Below are 25390 nucleotides of genomic sequence, written 5' to 3' on the forward strand. Positions count from 1 at the left end.
AAAAACATATCTATAAATTACATTTAAAAATGTCCTTAATTTAATTTTGTGGTGTTTAAAAAAATAAATACACCTGTTTTAGCATTTAGTATTTATTTAGTATTCAATTTGAATATTTATCAATAAATGTATTATTTTTAATTTGGTTAAACTGGATTATAGGAGGTTTGAGATAACAGTGTGTGTGTGTGTGTGTGTGTGTGTGTTACAATACCATGGGCAAAAGTACCACAGCTGTTCACTGAATTTGTCCCGTAGCTGTTTTTGTAGAGATCCTAAATGATACTAAATTAAAGGTACTGCACAGTGAAACAAAGTTTAATTGAATTAATTTCTCCTATCTGGTGCTTCAGGCACACTGAACCTTGAGAGAGGGACTGAAATAATTCTCTGAGAGATTTATGAAGTCCACATCTAAATGCCAATGGAGGGTAATAATTAGAAACTTCAGCACGACAATAATACATTCTAATTTTAATTGAACGTCAAATCATCATATTTCTCATCTGGCAACGAGGAAACGAGCAGCAGTCTCATATTGGAGAGCTTTTAAATATGTACTGATCATGGTTTGAATTATTGCCTTTAATTTTAACTTCTCACACAAGCTGGGTGAGTTATGATGAGCGAGAAACTAATTTGTTGAAGAGACTTTCAAGAAAAACTGAGTGAACTGACTATCACGACACCAAAATGTCAGTAGTTGATGCCAGTAGTATTATGTGGGAAGTCGTGGCCCAGTGGTTAGAGAGTTTGACTCCTAACCCTAGAGTTGTGGGTTTGAATTTCAGGCCGGCAATACCATGACTTAGGGTGTACTCACACTAGGCACGGTTGCCATGAACCGGGCCCGAGTACGATTGCCCCCCCTCCCCACTCCCCCTCTGGCCTGCACTCACATATAGGGTTTCAGCATTCGTGCCGGAGCACGCTTACGTCATTATGGTGCGACGGTTTCGGGATAAACAGGAAGAGCGGCGCTCTATGAACACAATGGAGTGCATCGCTCTGTTTTCTTTGTGGATAATTTTGTGTTGTTTGGTCCACAGCCTGTTGTTAAACAGATGTGTCGCCTTAGTGGCGCGAACATTTTCACGTAATCGTGCTGCTCGTATGAGGATGTTTGCAAGATACCAGCTGAAGTGTAGCAAGGACTTTGCAGTTTTTAGTTTTTTTACGCGTTTTGCACCTCTGCCGTAGACCCTTTCCCTGCCATGTTGGTTTTGGAGCGTCGCAAAACCGTGATGCAAAGCGTCCTTTTCCGTGCCCCGGCACGGTTAGCGCTCACACTGCATGCGAACCGCGCCCTAGTCCAACTGAACCGTGCCCTGGCCCACCTCTTCCAAGCGGGCCAGGGCCGGCCAATCGAGCCGCGCCCGGGCACGATTCGGAGCACTCACACTAGTCAAACAAACCGCGCTTTGGTGGTCAAACGCACTCGGGCACGGTTCAAACTGGCAGTGTGAGTACACCCTTAGGTGCCCTTGAGCAAGGCATATATATTAGAGGTGGGCATAGATAAATTTTTTTAATCTAGATTAATCTCACTGTGATCTTGAAATTAATCTAGATTAAAATGGCTCATTCGAATTCTGCCGACGGCATTCAGAATATGTGTGTTACCCAAATAAAATTGACAAACAGTAAGTCTTTGAGAAGGGGTTTATCAAGCTAGATGGTGCATTAGAAATGTACATCTCCTGTTTCCAAAATGCATCACAAACTGCTTGAAAAAGCTGTAAACTAATTCCACATTGCACAAGGTGCAAACAACCGTACGCCTGTTTCACACATACTCCGTCTGCAGTGCAGCCATGCACCCATGTTATGCATCCATGTTAACGGATTCCAGTTGTGTTCCAGGAGCGTTGCGTCTGCAGCAGTGCAGCGATCGTTTACGTACCGAGTAGCGGACTGCAAACGTGTCCTGTGTGAAAGCACATTGAGTCCGTGCTGCACCACATACGTAACGCACACGGACTGCATACGCACTGCATACGCACTGCAGATGGAGTATGTGTGAAACAGGCGTGAGCAGGGCCGTAGCTGGGGTCAGCGAGGCCCCGGTGAAGGTTGTACCAGTGGGCCCTGTTTGAAATTGTTTAATTTGTATGTTCGTTTATTTTCATTTATTTGTGCTATTTACACAATGTTTAAATTTTCTTCAAGTTTGTAGGTGTCAAGGTACAGAAACTAAATAATTAAATGTAAAAAAGCACTGGATAGTCTTCAATGTAAAAATGAAATATACAATGAAACCTACATTTATTCAGACACCTTCAACATTTCTCACATTATTACAGTGTCTGAATAATTTTTGGTTTGACTGTTAAAACTACAAAGTAATTCATTCAAGAGCAGTGAGTGATTTTCTTTCTTTCATTTTCTTGGATTAACATTACTGCAGCCAGTAGCTAAATTAGTCGCGGTCACTTTAAGAGACGATGAACGCATCCCATGTAATACACATCCCATTTCTTTTCTCAACTGTTTAATTTCTCTTAAGAAATAACTGACGGTTTTTTCGAGCATGGATATTTTTACATATTTCGTATGTATTTGTCGGCACTAGAGCAAAAATAACCAAATTCGATGTTCAAGTGTTTTAATCAAAACACTTGAAAACGCTTATTTTTAGCATCTCTAGACGCCTTTCTCTGCGTGAGCCCTGAACACCAGAACACCGCGAGTACTGAATTGTGCTCTTTCACATCTTTTTGTTTGTTCGCTGGCCATGATACACGGCTCTCTCTCTCTCTCTCATGCGCACCACGGCACGCGCTACTCTGTTCAGCTTTTCTGTGTCTTGTGTTTGGATGCTTTAATGTCTAAATCGACAAGTGGTAAAGCTTAACAACAGGTAAAAAAGATTAGCTTTCGTGACGAGGCACAGCAGTGGCCCGTCAATTGTCCTGAGCGAGTCAGTTATATAAAATATCAAGGTGAAAGTCATCATAGCTTGCTTAGTATAGACCCAGATCTCAACCCAACTTTGAGAATAGATTAATGCCAATATTTTTTTTTTTATCGCCCAATAAGAGTCTCGCGTTAACGCAGCACGTTAACGCCGATAACGGCCCACCACTAATATACACACACACACACGCACACACACACACACACATATATATATATATATATATATATATATATATATATATATATATATATATATATATATATATATATATATATACACACACACACACACACACACACACACTAGGGATGTCAAGGGATCGAATGCATCTCTTATTAACATCTCTTATCAATTAATTGATCATCGATTAATCGTTAATCGTTGACATCTCTAGTGTGTGTGTGTATATATATATATATATATATATATATATATATATATATATATATATATATATATATATATATATATATATACATAATTGTTTTTAGCAAATAATCTTTTAAGTATTTAAAATTACTAAATTAAAAATCAATAAACAGTAAAAACAAAGAAAAATGGTATTAAAGTACAATATACTGTATGAAACAAAAGATAAATGTAAAAATATAAAATTAATTGTATTATATTATAACAAATAAAAAGAGAAACACCACATGAGTGAATCCTACAAATAGGCCTACTACTTTTTAATACTTAAAACAACAAAACAAAAAAATCAAATCTTTTTTATTTAATATTTATATATTTTAAATGTAAAGTACATTTGACAATCCTAGAACTGATAAATATCAGTATAAGTTTTTTTCATGATCAATGTTTATGTCAGTCTTCCATCATGAGAATAATCTAGAACATACTGTGTCTCCCACAGGCGACTCTGTTCACTCCATGATTGAGATGCAGCCCGGCTCTCGGGCCCTCAAGCACAGGTGGGGCTCAGTGAGGGGCCAGAGCCAAAGGGATGTGTTCATGGCCAAAGATCCCAGAATTAGGTAAGAGTCCCCTGAAGTGACCAACTGCCACCAGACAAACAGGGCTTGTGTGTTCGCTTAAACCTCACACTCAAACTGTCATGCTTCAAGCTTTTTGCGAGAACACCATATGTTGCATTTGGACAAGGCACATTATACACAACTTTGGTTATATTTTCTCACTACTTATATAACTACACCCAAATTATACTTGCAATTATGTTTCGTTGCACAGAAATGACACATACTGAATGCTAGCAGACTGTAGCATTTCATATTACCAAGAACAGTAATTACATCTTGAGACTTTTTGCGGTTTTATGGATTGTGGGCGTTTGATGTGTACAGCGCCACAGCTTCTCCATGGTGAAACATTTCAGGTCGCCATAGCAACTCAGAAGACCTTTTTACACCTGACTGATGCGCAGGATGTTGACAGTCATCAGGGTTTTGTCAATCTCTGGAAATGGACAGAGACAGAGACAGTTTAGAAAGCCTTCCCTCCACCTGCAGGGGAAAAGTGAAGAATCTAGACAGGCATCAGAGAATCCTTCAATATTTAACAGTAAGCTATTTTGAAAAACATATGGTGTTCATATGGGACACAAAGATTTGTGTTGTGTTCAGATCCCATTCTACCCCATGATTTCCTTTGCTAGGTTTGTGCAATGCTAAAATAATCTAGATATTTAAATATAAATACATTTCTTCATATTTACTTGTAGAATGCTGTTTAGAAGTTCAAGATTGGTAAGATTCTAAAAAGTTTTTTAAAGAATTCCCCTTCGTTAATTCTCTTCCAGAATTCGGCATTTATTTGATTCAAACAAGCAAAAAGCAAAAGTAAAAAAGCAAATTCTTCAGAAATAGTTCTAATATTCAGATTTCCTGCTCAGGAAACATTTCTTATTATTATCAGTGTTGAAAATAGTTGTGCTGCTTAATATTTTTGTGAAAACGGTGGAATTTTTAAAGAATGTAGAAAGCATTTAAAAACAAATATCGAACAAATTATTATTATTTTTTTTTAGAAATGTAAATGTTTTGTAACATTATAAAGGTTTATTCTGTCCCTTTTGATCAGTACAGTGCATCTTTGTCATTTTTTAATAATATGAAAATAATGTATAATAATAATAATGATAATAATAATAATAATAAAGTGTTTGTATTTGTATTTAACAAAAATATTTCATAAAAAACACAACACCACAGGGGACATCCGTGAACATTATTGAGTGCAATGATTTTTCTATTGATGAATCAGTGAATCATTTGAACAGATTCACAGAAACTAATCACTGCTACCAATTCTAATGATTTGTCTTAACTCTCATACGTCTATGTAGAAAAGGAGTGGCCATGAAATCAGTCTAATAAATAGAATGTTTAGAGATTAAGAATTAAAAATTCAATTCTTAATATGTATTAATTTACTGTCATGCAGCAAAAGCAAAGTATAATTGCGAATATTCAATAAACCGCCTTCTCCTACTCTGTACTGTGTCTATAATAAAAACATCAACTTGCACACATCTTAACAGCAGCTCTGTATCTTGGTTCATCCCAAGTTTTTTCATGTATACACAGTATATGATTTCAGAGAAGGGCTGGTGTGTCATTCTGTGTCTCAAAGTAACGGCACTCATCTGGTTAAAACATTAATCATGCAGCGAGAGGGAAACTGGCCAGAGCTCAAGTGTGAACCGCCTCTGTTTGCATGTTTCTCTCTGCCTATAGAGAAAATCTCTGTATGAGTCACTAAAATGACTTGAATTACCATTGCAAATGCGAGAGCTTAAAAATCACAATAAGCGACGTTAAGCACTCCAGAAGCAAAGGACAGATACATTCATAAACCGTTTTCATAATAGTGGATATGAACAGCCCAAGAAAGAGAAACCTGCTCAATGTGCCTACACGCATAATTGAATTGTCTATTAGGGAAATGGCTCGGAGTAATGACACATCATTACAGACATTAGTGTTACTGATCTTACAGGCTTTGCAAGAATTCAAGTTTTGTGTTCAGGCAGAGGCAGTGAAATACAGAGGATGGGTACAGAGTTGTTCTTCCGCTGTGTTCGTGGTCTGGCTAAAGTCAGACTGCTGTGGTACTGGCAGAATCACATTACAACCATGCTAATTAATGTCAGTACAGACTAAATTAGCCAAGCTGCGCTTGAACGGCCTCTGAACTGACCATTCCCCTGTGCACTGGATAACCTCACAACTCACTACTGCTAATACAGAATAAATTGAGAGTTAGTGAAAGACTATCCTAAATTACCCATGCTGCATTGGGTCCTTGCGCAGTGTGCGTGTGCATGACCTAATGGCCTACCAGGAATGACATCATCCACTCAGGTGACATCATTATCTTAAGATTCCTCTCCGTTAGACGGACAAAAAAAATAAAATAAAATATATATGTCTACACACACACACACACACACACACACACACACACACACACTGTTACCACTGTTTAATAAACTGTTACAATTGAAAACTTCAAAGAAGCTTTAGAGCTCTGAAATACATAATGATAAATGACTAAATATATTTTATGCACAATATTTTTAATAAGCATAATTATTTATAATAATTATATTGTATTGATAAACAGCAGAGTAAGACATTTTCTGTCATTTGAAATAAACAAGATAAGATGTTACGATGTAAGAATTTAAAATGCTGCTCTCATTATCCAAGTTTAATAGTTCTCAAAAATATATATTCCAATTAAAATTCATAATTATATTTAACAGTTTAATTAACAGTAAAGATATAACTAATTTGGATTAAACTGTCAAGTTGTTATGATTTTGGACTCGGTTTTTAGCTCTTATTATACAAATTTTATAGCCCTGAAATGTATATATTATACATTATTGCTTGTATTTTATAGACATTTTCTCTTATTTAGATTAAATCAATTGTTAAGCTCTTATGGTTTAAGACTTCAAAGATATTTACCTCTTATTATTCAAGTTTTATAGCTTTGAAATGCATATACTCTAATTCTAAAATTGTATACACAATTTTTTTTATAAACAATATTTATATTTTAATCACCAACAACATATATTATAAACAATATTCTGTATGTTAAAACATAATGTATGTTTAATGTAACTGAGACAAGATAGTCATGGCCAGTTGGTATTTGTAGAAATCATCACAAAGACTTTACTGTGCATCTGTTTTGTTTTTTGTTTCTTCTTCAGTATCGACAGCAGTAGTCCAGAAGTTGAATGTGTCATTTGGAAGAGGGCCTCAATCAATAACTAATGAGATAGAGGTGGGGTCTCGCTGTCTCTTGTTCAATGTGACGCAGATCAGACAAGCTTTGAATGTGCAGAGTGACACACAAAAAAGCATGTAACAATAACGCAAGGTTCATCGGTGCATCATTTCAGCCATGACCCTGGAACCATGGAAAGAAAACAACTTTAACTTTGAAGCTGTCATTATAACCTTCTGCCCTGCCTCTGCTGCTTTCAGTATGTGAACAAATGAATGCATTGGTTGTCTGTGATCCGATGCCTTTAATTTGTTTTCCATTGACTTCATTCTAACGCTTTCTACATCTTCAAACTGCACCTGTAAGCCACGGCACGGATCGTGTCATTTGCACGCTCCCGTGAGATCCTGCCAAATGCCCCCACATTCATGACATTCAGGCTATTTGTTTTTCACTCTTGCTGTCTCCATGTGAGGTATCCATGGTGACAGTCTTTGGCCTCTGCATTAGGCGGTTGGAATAAAGATGTATCATCAGTATCATCGCTTTATTAGTCTCCTGAGAATAGACTGATAAAGTTCCTCTGTGCTTGCTGCTGGAACACTATGAAAGAGATTTACTGCATATTACTGGCCTTAATGATCATTGCCTTCTCCCAATAGTGGCCAAATTGATCATTTTTATGCTACATTTACATTAATTTATTTTAAAGTACTTTATTTTATAATTTATCTGAAGTGACTTAGGAAACAATCAATCATATTAGAGTAAACAATATTAGCAGTACTGAATTTCAGTAGTTGTTCAACCAAAATTAAATTTTTTTCATAATTTATTTGCCTTCATGAAAAACTACTCTAAATGACTTCCTGTACAAAAAGAGACGTTAGGTAGGATATAAAATAAAAATAATGTTTTTGGTATGACATTAGGGAGATTAAAGGATTAAAAATGTTCAGGTTGCTGTAAATGTTGTTTGCTTTAAAGGAATCGTTCACCAAAAAATGAAAATATGCAAAAAATTTGAGTTTTTTTTTTTTTTTTTATCAGAACAGATTTGGGGAAATCTTGCATAGCATCACAAGTGGATCCTCTGCAGTGAATGGGTGCCATCAGAATTAGAGTCCGAACTGCTAAAAAAGCATTACAAAAATCTACAAGCAATCCACACCACTCCAGTCCATCAACTACCATATTGTGAAGTGAAAAGGTGCATCTCTGTTAAAAACAAATCTATCTTTAAGGCATTTTAACTAAAAAAATATGAAAATACAAGTCCATAATTCATAATATGGTTTCCTCCAGTAAAAAGGTCAATTCCCTGTTGTCCCATCCCATCAAAATCCACTAACTCATTTGTTTTGAACTGTTTTGGACTGTTTTAGCTTATAAATAAAAATGTTATACATGCATTTCTCTTTCCTGATACAGACAAGATGGCCTTTTCACTGGAGGAAGCAATATTATGGATTGTGAACTGGACTGGAAGCCACGATATAAAGTTAAAAACATCTTGATGATGGATTGGTTTCTTACAAACATACAGCTTTTTGCTCACAAGATGTTGACTGATGTACTGGAGATGTGTTGATTACTTGTGGATTATTGTGATGTTTTTTATCAGCTGTTTGGACTCTCATTCTGACGGCACCCATTCACTGCACATGATCAATTGTTGAGCAAGTGATGAAATACTAAATTTCTCCAAATCTGTTCTGATAAAGAAACAAATTCATCTACATCTTGGATGGCCTGAGGGTGAGTACATTTTCATTTATTTTTATTTTGGGGTGAACTGCTCCTTTCAATATTACACACATGCGGGTGTGATCGTGTATAACTGAATATACAAACATCCTGTCTAAACGGTTTGATGTTGACATCTTTAGAGATCATCAGTTCAACTAAATTTACGCTTTATTCATTAATGGTTCCCCTCTGGTTTTCTTGCTGTAATGCCCTGTGTATTGATTGAAATTAAATGACCTTTTGGTAAATGTAATTAAAACGGAATGTTGTGTAATGTTCTACAGGCCAGGAAAGAGGACTCACACACCACACATGATGGGTCCATAATTATCCTCTGATCATTACAGAGCTAGGTACAAACCTATTGTAATGTAAACCATAATTGGGAAATAGCTTTAAAGATTGATAAGGCATGAACCTAAATATTTATTAACTGAGCCGTTAGGAAGGTCATAGTCTCTTTGCCATAGTCCATAATTGACTCCGCCCCCTCAATTACTGCTGTTAAGGTTTGCAGAACACTCTACTGGAGTGAACTATAGAGCATCATTTTAATATTATTTATATTATTATATTTATTTATATTACAATATTTATTTTAGTGTCTTATTATTAGTATTTTAAATGAGCTTTTATTTTTATTTTTTATTTTAGATTGAGTAATGGCAATTTTGTTTTGTGCTTGTCATTTTTACAATTTTTTAAATATTTATATTTTTTATCATTAATATATATATATATATATATATATATATATATATATATATATATATATATATATATATATATATATATATATATATATATATATATATATAAAATAAAAAAATAACCTGTTGTGTTTTTTTTTAAGTTTTGTTTTAAAAATAACACTGATGGATGTGATACTGAATCTGGCCATCTCTCACGTTCTTATAACAAGCTTACTTTGTTTTCCTGTCATATTTAATAAAACCAGTAATTAAAATGAATGATAAAATAAATAAAAACTGTATTTTCAGTGCAGGAAAGTGTCATTCATTGTTCACATCGTTCAAAGACTGCATTCATATGTCACATTTTCTTTTTCATTCACATGCATAAAAACTCTTCATGTCTGAAGAAATCTAATGCATTTTCTGTTTTAAACTGTCATAAGTTTGTAAAAGCCAAGCTTGTGAGGAGTTATTTGAATTAAACATTAGCCGCCCATGTGTTTAAAGTGTCAAATGTATTATGCAGCATATGTCATGGTGTCTGGGTTTGGAGATAAACATTGTCTAAGCTTTTGGGTTTTAAAACTCCATTTAATTACGAGGCCCAACTAAAATGAAACACCCACTCTTCCATTATAACAATAACCTGTCTGCCTGATGATGATTGTTCTTTGACGTCAAAGCTGCGCATCCGTCCATGAACCGAAAGCTGTCAAGATTAAAAACAAATGTTGGTAAATGACAAATCAGGGTCATTGGGTGAATCTTAGTGAATTACAACATCCCCAAGTCTCATTTCAATCCAGAATGAAACTATGTGTTGCAAGTATTCTGCAGTAAGTGAACCCTATTGTAAGATCTACTGTAGGGTTATTTTAGTTAACTAAAACTAAAACCATAAAAGTATTTTCATTACTTGAAATAAAATAAAAATTAGCTGTAACAAAAAAAAAAAAAAAAGAAAGAAAAAGAAATTTGCCAAGGCAACATTTCTAATTTTCATTTAATTCAACTTGATTAATGTAATTGAATTTAACTTGCCGCAACAGAGCACCAATACTACCATGATATATAACTTGAATGTTTTATGATTTAATAACATATGCTTTATATATACAGTATATACACCTAAAGATCGGTTTCCTCTACTCATAATATACTTTATTTTTCATTTGTTTTGATCTTGAGATGAAATATGAGCTGGACAGGTTTAGTGCGATTCACGCCAATATTCTGGAGGCTGGAGCTTGTCATTGTATAAAAGTGAAGGTTTGGCGTTTCAGATAATGTGGCAGCTATTAACACACTTGAGTGATGGCTGTTTACATGCATGAACACGTGACCCACATCCACCCCCGTATCAGATGTGTGCTTCTGCCACAGAATAAAGCCATGAATGCAAGAGTGATGATCTCTGAAAAACAAGAGTTCATCAAAACAGTGGCCATGTTCTGACCAGTCTCCATAGGTAGCAAGATCATGCCTTTTGTTGGCCAAATTGTAAGGCAGCATCACATGTATAATTTGCAGAAAAGACAATGATATTTTGACACCTGCTCAGGAGGGCTGCCCAATTAATCGAATTTCTAATCGTGATTGTAATTATGGATGCCACAATTACATAATCATTCAAAGAGGCAATTAATCATTCAAAGTCCACTTATGCACGCTTAAGATATGTTTTTTTTTTCTACATGTTATCTTAAGGGTCTTCCATTGTTTTTTAGTATAACATAATACCAATCATATTTTTACCTTTTTTTATTTATTTAAAGAAACCAATCCAATGTATAGCTGACATTTGAGGCTTAATACTATACAATCACTAAAAATTTTCAGTAAGTGTTTTTAGCTTGTTTATTTTCATAGAAAAAATTAATAATTAATAATCACAATTACAATTTCAAGGGAATAGTCGACAATTATGATTTTTATTACTATTGTACTTGTATTTATTTTTAATTTTTGTTTTTATATTTTCATATATATATATATATATATATATATATATATATATATATATATATATATATATACATACTGTATATATTTAACCTTTAGTTTTAGTATTTTTATGATGTGCTTTTTATTTAGATTTCTTTTATTTTATATTTATTGTTATTTTATATTATTATTTTCAGTACTTTATTATTTATATCTAATTAGTACTTTTAAACTTATTTCAGCATTTCTAATTTACGTGTTTAATTTCTATTAATTGTATTTTATTTCAGCTTCAGTTAACAAACCGATTTGTAAATATTTGTAGTTTTAATCAACAATAACAAGGATTCAATATCAAAAAGTTTATTTTAGAAACATTGACACTGATAAATACATTTGTAAAATGTAAATACATTTATATGTATTTACATTGATAAAAACATCAAAGATGGTGGCCGAAATGAGAAAAATAATATAGACATAATTCATTAAATACAAAAGAGAGTTTTTTACCCAATATTTATGTGACTATATCATATATTACCCATGTTTTGTGTGACTATATCATTGCATTGCACTAACTCTTGCAATCAACAGTCATGTCTCCCATGTGCTCTGCAGGAGAAGCAATGTTGATATAATATAGAATTGCTTCATATGCAGAGCGTTCCTAATCAATCACTTATGAGGTTTCATGTCAGTTAACGCTGCCTTAAAAGGCAGTAGACAGCAAGGCAGCTCACTAGGCATTGGAGCAGAGCCATTATGTTTGGTTAATGGAGTTCTGTGCACCGTCTAACCGTCGACACTCCTCACAAATCACAGTGGTACGACATGTCAGGAGGTCCTGCAAGTGTTTGCCACAACCACAACCTCTTAGGTGATCATGTCTGAACAGTCTTTACTGATCGCTCGCTAGCCGACGAGCACAAAAGCTTCCCTGATGTGCTGAATCAAACGGCACCTTCTTCCTCTTGTACTTGCTCTTTTGAGTCGATAATCACCGTCATCATAACGACAATCATACGGGATAAGTGGACCTTTATAGATCACCCTGCAGCACCGTTGTTATTTTGGGGCTTTGTTGCAGCTCTTTTCATCTCGGTTTGTCTGTCTGTGCATCTGTCTCTCCATGAGACCTTCAAGTTATTCTTTCACCGCCGTAATCATTCCCTCCAAATCCATTTGTATGGCAGTGTGTGTTGCCATGGCAACACCTTTCATCAATCACCAGTTTAGTGCTGAAAGTGAATATGAATAATGTTTTATTTACACACAGACTGTCCCATTTTATGCATTTCCATTTATCAGGACTGCTTTATATGAAACAAACGGCTCAATCAACCTCCCAACAGTCAACAAACATCCTATCTCATTAAACAGAAATGAGATAGCAGACAGACAAGAGGCTATTTTTCCACCTAATGCAGTCTTATGGAAAACATGGTTATTTTGTTATGGCATGACAACTGTCTGAACCACCTCTATGTGAACCCCCCCCAAATAATAATCAGATTTGTCTAATTTCATAGGAATTCCTATGTGATGAAATGAACTATGCTAATGTTCCTATGCTAATGCTGGAATGATTAAGCTGTTTTACATTGTAGAGTGTAATCCAATAGACCAGTAACCCCAAAGAAGGGATCATTAGGATTCAGTCTATTCATGCCGCGGATGCTCCGTAGGCAGGAGATGATGTGCCCTTCCCCCTAATGAATGAAATTCAGCCATGCCTGGCTGCAGCAACACCAAAAAAAAATCCCACAATTCCTTTCTTATTTGCTGAAATGAGATATAGGGGTGTTGCTATATTAGGCAAGGTACTCTTCAAATTTATTCGCCGAAGAAACCCTTCATGGTCTCTTTGAGTGTGTGCCTGCCTAATCAGCCCTTTTGTATTTCACAAACAATCATGAAATTTTTATCAGCACGCTGCTTCTTGCAGCTGCGCTGGAATGAGGGGATTAGAGCGCGTTGAAACTAGGCTGCCGGGCGCGGGACGATAGCGCGCAGGTTAATTTCATTAAAACGCCAGCCTGGGACCAGGAGATGCCGCCGGGGGAGCTTATCGCTCAGCTGGTTAACGGGAGGGAAGGCACGCTAAAGTACAAGGGTTTTGCGATGGCTTCTTCTGCCGGGGGAAGACAGGTGAATCTCGGCCGGGTGGTGATGATGCTGATGATGCTGGAGAGGATGTGAGGAGAACATTCTCTCTCCTTCTCCCTGGTGTTGAAGAGGAGGGGGAAAGCGCTGCCTCCAGCCAGCGGATTCCATCGACACAGGTGCCCGTTTCGGTACTTGAGGTGTGTGTGTGTGTTTGTATAAATGCGTGAGATTAGAGATGCCAAAAGGAAGCAGCGCAGGGTGAAAGGCTGAGAATAAGAGGGTAAAAGAACGAGAGGGTGAGATGTTTAGACACAGTGCTGCTTTTCCGGTCAGCGGGAGAGCAAGAGCAAGCGAGAGAGAGAGAGAAACATTCGTGTGACGTGCGTGTGGTTGTGTGTGTGTGTGTGACAGCGTTCCCTCAGTGCATAGCAGAGAGACAGGTCTGCATGCTGACACTCACTTCAACGGGCTGATGCACTCTGGAGCTGCGAGCAGGACCCTCTGGGAGACGTTTGTCATTCAAACTGCCCGAGATGCTTTTAGGACCCTGATCTCTGCGCTACACGTGTTGAATCGCATACCTGCGTATCCCTCTGCATCTTAGATCACTCCACACGCTCGCGCGTCTGTGCAAACCATGGATGCTCTTTCCAACGACACGGACGGACTGGAGAACTCCTTGAAGTACTCCAAGTGTGACCAGACGGAGAAGATGTGGATTAGGCTGAAAGGAATGTAAGTGCTTCTTGTTTCATGCTCTTTCGTCAGCACTCGGTTTGATTCCTGCGCGGCAGCGCGGTGTGGTTGTGTTCACTGTACGCTGTGATGCTGGGAGTGGGTGAATCTTGACTCTTGGGGCAGCAAGTGTGTGAATGTAATACTAATGAGACCGTCAAGCCTAATCAAGCAATGTTGTTGTTCACATACTTGCTGCTGCTGACAGTTTTGCTTAATTAATTCATATGAGTCTTGAAGTGGTGAGATTCGGCTGTGTTTGGATTGGGTCTTTTTTTTTTTTTGGGGAAAAACTTTAACAATCCAAACGTCATTCGTGGATTTAATTTTTAATGCAGATGTTTGAACATTGCATTTCACCACAAACTCGGTTGTTACTACAGTTGTGTAACACATCTTTCAGCCACAATAAATAATAACAGATCATTTATCACAGTTTATACTACAAACATAAATACTGTCCTCATTTGTAAGTCACTTTTGATAGAGGCGTCTGCAGAATGATTAAATGTAAAATTTAAAAGGATACTACAAACTACAAAATATTTTAAGTATGATTAATTGATGTGCAATTGAATTAAAATTAATTTAATATTAACTAAGCATTTCAGCGTATTATTCAACAATAAATCAAACTTTAGTGCTATTTTAATATTATTTATATACTGTTCAATTTTTTTTATATTTTAAATTAGATTTGATCTAACATCTTTATCAATGTTATTTTAATTTTACAGTTTTCGTATTTTTTTTATAAATCTAATATATCATAATTTATTTTATTGTAATTTTATGTTGCATTGGCAACTAGCACAAATAAGCTTGATTTTTTTTTATATGTACGTTTTTCAGTTAATGTTTATAATTTTTATTTATTTATTTTTAATTCAGTTTTTCAGTTAATGTTTTTTTTTCTTGGGTTAGTTAACAATAATTGCCCTGCTTTATGTCCAAAACAGTAAAAAAAATATATATTCTCTTGACTCTTTATTCAGTATGACTGATGTACAATATTCATTTATTTTTATTACGGCAATAAATTCATTTTCCACCATAAAAATGACCTTCTGTTGCTCTAGTCGCTGCTAAAAACAAAACCTCCAGTCTGATGTTAAATGCAATGGTGCTGAAGCAGAGGGCAATTTAATCAGACATTATGACCCACAATAGAAGGAAATTTGTGGAAGTCACTGAATGGCTGATCCCTGGATTTAAACCAGGCTAGCTCCATTACCTCCATGCAAAGCCTCTTTGGTGAGCTCCATCTAGCCCCTATAGACTGATCGCGCTCTTCCAATCATCCCATCAGAGGTGGACAATGTTGTTTTGGGATGTGTTGAAACGTCCCTCCTGCTCAGAATCCAGGCCACATTTGTTCCTCAGAATCTCCTAGTTGGAATAAACACAATCAAAATCAAAATGAATTATGTAGGCGGTTTAATATATAATGAAATATATTAGCTAATGATTTGCAATATGTTCCACTGCGTCTATGCTCAGCGAGAGCTCTAGATTTTCAGTTGCATCAGATAACAGCAGCTTCATACGATGACTAATTCACTGCAGCGGGAAAGTGAGAATTCCTCGAGATCCTGGCTTTGTTCACACTGGAAACAGAGCATGCTGTTCTTGTCAGTCCTGACTTTTACATACGTAAAACATCTTTCTCCCATGGCATGTGCTCATTATGGCTGCAAGCTAACGTGCTTCCATTTTTTTTTGTCTTACAGGCAGAAGTACAAAAGCACATCTCAAAGGTAAGTCCAAAGTTGGTCTCTATTTGTGTCACAGCAATTCATTGGACCAAATGAACATTTCACGCATGACAAGTAATGCAGGCTTAGATGAATCTAACCGCAATCTTATCACTCCAGCTGGGTCACTAATGGTTTCATTGCCACCTCCATAGTGTGGGGGTTGTGTAATGGGTAAAGATCTGGCGTGCTAAAGTGATGCTTGCAGCTAAAATCACGATAAAATAGGCCGATGAAGGAGCTGGAGAGATATTGACAACACAGTCCAACTCTTTCACCTGTGCCAATGAACATGGTGCTCCAAGGAGACAGTCTCTGTAATTAGGCTTCATTAAACGGCTAAGCATCTCGATCCAGACAAAACACCAACCAGGAACGGGACACTGGTGTTCTTCCATTTCCCTGTATGGCAGCCCACACAATACAAACTGCACTCGCTGTCTGATGCTGTCTTGTGATGTACGGATTACAGAAGTGGGGCAGCTCTGGAATGGAACGCTGAAGAGATTATCACAACGCTTGCATGGCAGCTCTGTATTGATATTCCTCAAACATTCTGCTTAGGGTTGGTTCTAAAGCCCTGACATTAAGTATTGAACTTGTGCTATTGATTCAGCCCGAACCATTTAACATACAGACTTTATTCGAACTGTTTAGTGGATAATGTTAGCTTTGGGTGTGCTTTTGTAAACTGTAAGCTTGCATAGAACATTGATACACTCTTAAAAATAAAGGTTTTTTATTGGAATCCGTGGTTCCACGAAGAGCCTTTAACATCCATGGAACCCTTCCATTGCACAAAAGGTTCTTTATAATGTTTTTTTTTTTTTTAGATTATTAAAATTGTGCTTTTAAGAGCTGTTCACTGAAAAGGGAAGCAAATGGTTCTTTTATGGCATCACTGCAAAAAGCACTTTTTAGAATCTTTATTTTTAAGTAGAACACTTTTCTTTACTGTATCTATTTGAATATTGAATTGTGATCAGTCTTGTCTTCATGCATAGGCAGATGCCTTCTAAGGCAGCGTTCTACAGTAACTTGAGATGGAGACTTGACTTAAATGATTCCTGCCTTGCAAATGATGCAGCAAATTGATAGACACAAGTGCACAATAATCACATAATCATGAATTAATTTTACATGCCAAAGCATTCAAAGTATACAGATGTAGTGCATACATCAAACAAGTGCCAATGCATTTTCTCTGACACACACAAAGCATCACTGACTCTGAAGAGCCCTGATGCCTTCACTGTCCCTCTGTGTGGAAGCTCTTATGTGAAGGCCAATCAGAGCAGTCTAGTTCAGGTGAAGTGGCCCTCACACACCCCCACATTACTGCCTCTGATGCTAAAGACTCGCCTGCCCTCGATAACAGCCCCACATTTATGTAATGCACGCTGAGAGGTGCTACTCAAACAATGGGCTTCCTTCAAAGCACAGCTCTCCACTATCAGTTAGGCGGACCTCGGCGTGTGCACTTCAGAGTGTCTCTGGAGAGGACAAAAACATCTCTGCATCAGTATTCACCTCAGGAAACTAAAGTCGATTGGTAATCCATGCGTCAAAATCAGTCATGTCCCAAAGGTGGGAGAGGTTTATGTGCAAAACATTGGTTACTGTAATTGGGTGAACCTCTCAAAATCTGTCAGGAACAAGTCCAGGTGACATTTCATCCCCAGTTCAAAAGAAAGAAATAAGAAATGCATTTCGCTTAAAAACAACAAAGCCTTCTTTAGAACTATTGGAATTTGTTTTACATTATTTCACCCATAAATGCATATTTTAAAAAAGCACATTACATATTATTGATTATGTCATGGTGATTATGAATTTATGCTGGTTAAAATATATTTGAGCAGCATTAATATATGAATTGAATTACAGTACTTCTAATTATGAGAATCAGCATTGTGAATAATGGGGTTAAAAAAGTTTTAAAAAATATGCTGTGGAAAAAGTTATATATTATTGTTAATTATATTGTGGAATTTATGATGATAAATAAATGTTGATAAATGTGAATAAATGTTGGATTACTGTAATGTTTAATAATGAGAATTAGAATTTAGAATAATAATAAAAAAAAATCTGTTGTTGAAAAATAAAAACTATATATTATTTGTATCTTTATTGTGGAATTTATGTTGGTAAAAAAGTTTTTTAACAGCATATATATATATATATATATATATATATATATATATATATATATATATATATCACATTAATATATATATATTTTTTTAATAATGAGAATCAGCTTTAACAATAATGGGATGAAAAAAAAGTCAAATCAGAAGTAAAATGACTTGTCCATTGTTTTATGACAGTTTCTCCTTTAATCTCGGAATAAATAAATTAAATGTATTGTGATAAAAATATAAACATTACTGTTAGTAGGTACACTCTAAAAATACTTGGTGGTTTTAACCCAACTTTGGGTCAAATATGGACTAACCCAACTTTTGGATTAAAAATTCAGTGTAGAAATTTAACCTACATTCTGGGTAATTCCATATTGGACTCAAAGCTGGGTTGAAACAAGTAAGTAAATAAATAACTCAAAAGTAAATTATCCAAATGTATTACAATAATGACAATTTCCTAGGAAATTGTCTTAATTGTTATGAAAATAATGCCACAATGAAAAAAAAAAAATACTAATTTATGTTATGTAAAAACAACCAATTCTTTTTTTCCATTCATTTTAAAATGACATGACACTAACATGTATTCATGAGATTCATTTGTAAATAAGATTGCACCTCCAGTTTTGTAAGTGGTTGTTTTGTATTGTGAGAGGTATATTCAACCACAATTAGTCCTCTAGTGTGAACTTAAACAGCTTGAGACACCTTATAATACAGAAGATAATCAATCCAACTAATTATATCAGCAGTGCTTTAAGCACTGGGTGTTCAGCAAGCTGTCAGTAATGAATAATGCATGGTGGTCTGATTGATTAAATGACTCTAAATGATATTGATTTAAATTCTAGATGATGTTAAAATGAAGGTTTCTTAGACAAATCTTTGGAAATATAGAAGATATGAGTAATGTATCCACTAGAGGCCCCCATTAAACTGTCCCAACAAAGTTCATTTGAAATATTCACATGCATTATGTGGCTTCTTACTAAAAAGATTATTTCTAAACGGTTCTTTGGGGAACCTAAGATGGTTCTTGTAAAATATATCTGCAAAAAAATACAATGTTTTTTCAATAGCCTTGTCTTTTACTGACAATGACAAAGTTACCATTATATTAATGTGGGGTCAACTTATTTACACATGAAAACAACTGAATATATTTTCTTTTCAAACACTTATATTCTTGGTTTCAGCTGCAGCAAAACCACTTCAGAGTCACCAAAAGCTTGCTCATCCCGACCTTTACATTAGAGCAACGCTGTCTTTAAGGCTGTTGAGTATATATAAATGTGTGAGGAGCTGGATGTCAGCAATGTGTTGGCCCTCTTTCTCTGAAAACACAATAGAAAAGAATAAAGCATAGTACACCGAGTGTCAAGTAGCCATCCAACAATTTCCTGCTGTGTTGTCATTAGCTGTTGAAGTATAAAAGACTCTGAAACACAGGCTTGTGAGACGAATATAGATAAAGCATCAATTCCACACAAAATGTGCAGCATTAGCATTTGTTTTTGTTGTGTAAGTGGTAAAAAGTAAAGGAAAGAAAAGAAAATTCATAGATAAAATGTCAATTGTACACATAACGTACTTTAAAAGAAAACTTCAAAAGATCATACCCAGCAAACTGAACATTCTGCCAAGGTTTTCTCAAAGTTTGAACAAACATTTTTCCAGTGATGATAATAGAATGTTTGTTCAATGTTATCCGGTCTTTAAAAATGTTCTCAATGTTATTTTAATAACATTTTTTTTTTTTTTTTCCTGAAATTTTTTTTGGGACGGGTGTCTTAATTGTCACTGCTTATTTCAGAAAGTTCAGACAAAATTCTAAAGTAACATTCTGAAAACATTTGCAAATTTATAAAATAGAATGTTTTCTTAACATTTGCATAATTGAGAAAGAAAGAAAAAAATCAATAAACTGGACATTTTTACCATTCAGAGAATAATGTTCAGAAATATTGCTTTCATGACTTAACGGAATGTCAGCCAAATGTTCACAAAACATATTTTTGTTCGCTGGATGAGTACCAACTTTAGCCAGTGTCTGTCAGTTCTGAGGTACACTCATTTACTAATAAACATTGACAAAATTCATGTTATGCATGTATGCACATTTGAAATGTAAAGTCTTTCTCTCCTGGGAAAAATATATTGCTGGCTTTTCTTGCACTGCAACTTTTTGTCTGATCAAATGCTCAAAAATTCACCTGCTTGTGATTAGCAAGTAGCAAATGATGGCTATTTATGGCTATGTAAAGTCTATTTGATATTTAAAATGGTCCAACTTATTAAGCCAATGGCAGAATGAGCACACAAGCACAAATTGTTTAGTGTTTCAATCATCATGCTGTGTGTATTTTAAAACTAGCTGCTAATGCGAGAAAGAAAGTATGACATCTGCACAGTAGACCTTCCAGATATTTCTGCATTGTGTTGTGTGGGCTTCCCGTCAACAGGTGCCTGTCTCTCAGGCCTCGTACCATCTCTCCAGCATTTGCTGAAACATTCTGGTGACGTCTCCTGGCAACTGAGTGTTTCCTGTTCTCTGGATCTGTAGTCATTTCAAGCTGTCCAGATATTGGCAGATGTTAACAAACAGACCGGCATCCTGTGAGCAAAAAGGCTTTAGGGTCTTTGGTTGTGTTACTTGAGCTCATTTGGGAACGTGTATCTTATTAATCTACTGTTGTTTCGGAGAAGTCAGAGAGGCGACCGTGAACATGCCAGAAGTGAGCGTCTGTTTCTGCTTCTTGTCAGAAATAAGCCACACACTCTCTTGCATGAGGGGAGAATGAATGCTGTAGTTTATTTTATCCACTTCCTATGCATGTCTGTGATTTACTTGAGAACTTTTGTACTTTGTGTGTCTACTAAAGCAAGCTAAAAACCATGTTTGGATTAGTGCACATTTATTTAAGAAGGCAGTTCATTAAAAAAGAGCTTCTGTCTTCATTTACTCACTGTTACGTCATTCCGAAGTGAATAATGATCACAGCTGCCCTTGATCCCCATCCACTTTCATTATTAGAGGATTGTGTTAAATCTATCCCTTTGTGTTACATACAAAAATTGATTCACAACATAAGGGTGAGCAAATGATGAAAAAACCTCAATTGTTTGTGTGAATTATTACTTTAATACCTTATTTACACTGACAGCAACTTGCAGCTGCAAAGTATCTGAAAAATTATTCTCACATACTGTATAATATAATATACAATCCCATTCAAATGTTTGGAGCCAGTAGGAATTAATTAATTTACTTACTTTATTTGTTGATTGATTTATCTATTGAAGAAAGAAACAAGAATGCAATAAATCAATAAAAGTGACAGTAAATACTTATACTTAAATACTTAAATATATATACAGTATATAATCTATTTGAAATACATTTTTCTTGAAAGAATCCTGAAATCAAGGATCATGGTTTCAACTCAAATATTAAGCAGCACAACTGTTTACAACATTAATATTAAGAAGGCATGTTTCTAAATCAGTATATCATCAAGGATCATGTGACACTGAAGACAAAAAAAAAACTCAGCTTTGCATCACAGGAATAAATTAGATTTTAAAATATAATCAGATAGAAAACAGTCATTTTAAATTCTAATAATATGCCTTATTTGTGTCTCATTTGTGATAACATTTCAAAAGGAAGTCCACAATCCTCCATTGCTAAAATTGCTGTCAGTGTGAACAGGCTTCAGCTGGCAGCTAAACTATTTGTTTAGTGGACTGGAATACCAGAACGTGGCACCATATGTGCAGCAGAACAATACGCCTGTACGACAGCTATCTGCAGCTGTATTTAGAGCAGTTTAGACCATAATTTCTCCTTGCTTTTTAAATCTCTCTCTTCTAATTTTTGAAACCTCTCTTGCTTTGTTTTATGTCCACCTGATGTTGACTGTTTAAATATGGCCGGCTGACCTTGACTTGATTCGATCATGACCTGGAGGGAGATCGGCTCCCTGACAAACAATTTTGCCTGAAAATGAACGTGTAGCAATGCAATTACCATTTTCTCACATTCAATCAGCGAATGCTCGAGGCCTCTAATGATTTTGGCAAACAACCAAATCCTTGCTTTCTTAAAGAGGCTCTTTCTGTGTGATTGTGGAAGAATAAAGGAAGTTCTTTCATGACAATATGTCATCAATATGTTGAGAGCACCTTCAAAAAGGGAAAATGCCAACTGTCCCTTTTCAATTATTTTATCACTTGCTATCAGTGTAAAGCTTCAAAGCAAAAAAAGCTGGCTATGAGTGATAAAAGAAACAGAAGTGAACAGAAAACAGAACAAAAATCCATTTATACTTGATATCAGCTCTATCCCCTCCGTGCTCACGTATGATGGTTGCTATAGCAACATGAATCACAGTGTGAGGCTATAAGGTTAAATTATGATTGCTTTATCAGTTTTAGATCGGGAGAAAAAACGGCTTTGCCTGGCTATGAAAAAAAACAAAAAAAAACAAAAACAAACAAACAGTCTTTAGCAACTAAATGCGAAATTGTTTTGATTCTCTTTCTCTCCATGACATCATCTCAAATTTTCAGAGCTAATGTTTTTTTGTTTTTTTTTGACAAGTCTGTCAAGAATAAAAGAACACAAGGCTTAGAAATGGTACTGTGGGAATTTCAGTGTGACTAAGCCGACCTGAGCAGCTAGAGAGAGAGAGAGAGAGAGAGAAAGAGAGAAAAAGAGATACTCAATCCAGTGGTGGTTTGTTCATAGCTCACAAGACTTCATGCTTTTCCAAATCAATATGACTTTCTTTCAAAAGTTGGGTTTTTGAATACAAAACTGAAAGGTATTTTATGAAAATGCATTAAAAAGGATTAAAGAAGCCATGTGAAATCCATTCCGATCTGACATAATGACATCATAATTCACATGGCGCAGCTGATTGGTTTCTTTTTGCATCAGCAGCCAATGAGCTTGCTGCTCAACATTCAAATACTCGTCTAGCTAATGCTTGCTGTAGCACTTGCAGTGACACTTCAGAAACTCTCCACCTTCCCCAGCTCCACCTGTATAGATCTGCTATGGGCTAATTTCATGTATGTTATATATGAGGCTATATTATATATCTTATATGTGCTGCAGCAGTATTTCTTCTGTGTTCTCAGCACCTGGTTTTTGAATGTATTGGCAGTAGCATGTCTCGGTTCTTCGCTTGTCGCCACATTAGCAACATAGCAGATCTATTCCGCCAAAACCAAACACATTAACATTACAATGTTTATTACCATGCTAAACTCGCCGAGAGTCATCATGACAGAATCATCATTGCTGTCATGCATGATTTGACAGCTGACAGATATTTTGAAGAATGTGTGTAACCCAAGAGTTGACGGTAGCCATTGACTCCCATAGTATGGCTACCATCATTTGCTGGGTTTCCAACATTCTTCTAAATATTTTATTTTGTGCTCAACAGCTGAGTTAAATTTATACAAGAAACAACCTGAGGGTAAGTAAATGATGACAGAATTAATTTTTTTGAGTGAACTATCCCTTTAAATTGTTGTTTTGCAAATTACATCAAATAACTTCAGTACAATTGAGTCATATGGACTTAATATTTATTGTTTATCACCAGAGAACGAAAAAAAATAAGAAATATGCAGTTTTAAAACAACACAAATGTCAACACATGATGACAAAATAAACATTTTTGTGTAAAATATGTCTTTAATAGAGTTCCCAGGTCAACTTTGTCCTTAAATTTATAGGAGGAAAAAAATGGACTATTCCTGAGATATTACTTGGTCCTTTAATAAGAAATGTTTGAGTTCATATTGAGAAGTCTGATATTTATAAACATCTGACATCTGAACAGTTTGAGCCATTGATGATATCTCTTCTGAAACTCTAAAGAAGTAACATCTGAACACTAAAAAATAATAAGTCTCCATTTGCTGTCTAGGACAAACAACTGTGACATAAAAGAAATCCGAGTTATGACTTTTCATCCCTGTGGGAAGCAATGGCACTTTTTAATTTAAGTTCAAAGCCTATTAAGATCAAAAGGCTGTTTGAATTATGTTTGTGTGTTTTAATATTCAAGAACCAGCAGCTGATTTTACCTCACTTTGATATAAAATAATCAAATGTTCAGTCAAAAGCCATCAAGGCCATTTGCACGGAAAAACACAATCTGAACAGTCTTCACATCGACTGTATGTTGCATTTAGTGCCACTCTGAACTGCAGAAATGATTTTATTTTATGTGCGTGAAGGTTTTTTAATAAGAAGTTCCATGCTTACTTGAAATGTCAAATCAATTCTCATAATATCATCATCTAAGGAATTTCATCAAAAGGGCTGTTACCACGAGCAACACACTCTTTAGCCTCATAATGGCACGAGCGATGTAAAAGGGGCCTGAGTGATGTTTTCCTCAGCCTCCTGCGGGGAATGACTCATGCTTCCCAAGGGCTTTCAGTCGGGGCTCAGTCTTTACAGAATGCACTGCAGACAAGCTAATTATCAGCATGTTAGCCTGTGCGTGCTAATTAATCCAACGTCTTGCTGTCTCAAACTTACAGCTTTGTGCTCCACTGCCCCACTAGTACAGTTCTGCCATTTATTTTACATGAAGTGCAACAGAGTTTTTTTTTTGTCTGCCATGTTGTGTTCCAGTCATTTTGATTATGAGATATTTTTAATGTTATCACATTGGACTAAAATGTACTGGCTTTTCTCACACAGTGCATACCTACAGACTACATTAAAAGTGTGATAATTTTTGTATGTTTTGTGATTTTTTTCTTGTCACACTTGTGTCCAGCTTACAAAACATTGCTTAAAATCTTTTTATCAAGATGTTTTCTTTCAGTTTGCACTGGTTTCATGTGTATTGCATGTGTAATGTATTGCAGTCACAGAGTGAAAAATAACAAGCAAAGATCAAATATTTAAAAACACGTGTAAAATAATAACGCACAAAACCGAAAAACAAATGTAGTTTTTTTTTTGACAAAAAGCACAGTCATGGATCGAAAAATAATAAGCGTAAATCAAAAATGTAAACGCATTTAAAATTCTATTGCACAAAACTGAAACATGAATTCAAAATTTTTCAAATCTCAAAC

The 25390-nt window shown here is 35.5% G+C and overlaps 1 protein-coding gene across 2 annotated transcripts in view; it reads left to right on the plus strand.

Annotated features, from left to right (window-relative positions):
• The first annotated feature begins 13265 nt into the window (after positions 1 to 13265).
• LOC113108315 (phosphodiesterase 1A, calmodulin-dependent) overlaps positions 13266 to 25390 on the plus strand; it is a 61221-nt gene continuing 49096 nt past the window's right edge. The window contains exons 1-3 of one of the 2 annotated variants that reach the window (XM_026271276.1): positions 13266 to 13814; positions 14243 to 14373; positions 16104 to 16130. In XM_026271276.1, coding sequence (XP_026127061.1) covers positions 14276 to 14373; positions 16104 to 16130 — 125 coding nt within the window. In that variant the 5' untranslated portion in view covers positions 13266 to 13814; positions 14243 to 14275. The other variant, XM_026271275.1, reaches the window with a different exon arrangement.

This window comes from Carassius auratus, chromosome 9 (genome assembly GCF_003368295.1).
Source record: "Carassius auratus strain Wakin chromosome 9, ASM336829v1, whole genome shotgun sequence".
In the NCBI taxonomy this organism is placed as follows: Eukaryota; Metazoa; Chordata; class Actinopteri; order Cypriniformes; family Cyprinidae; genus Carassius; species Carassius auratus.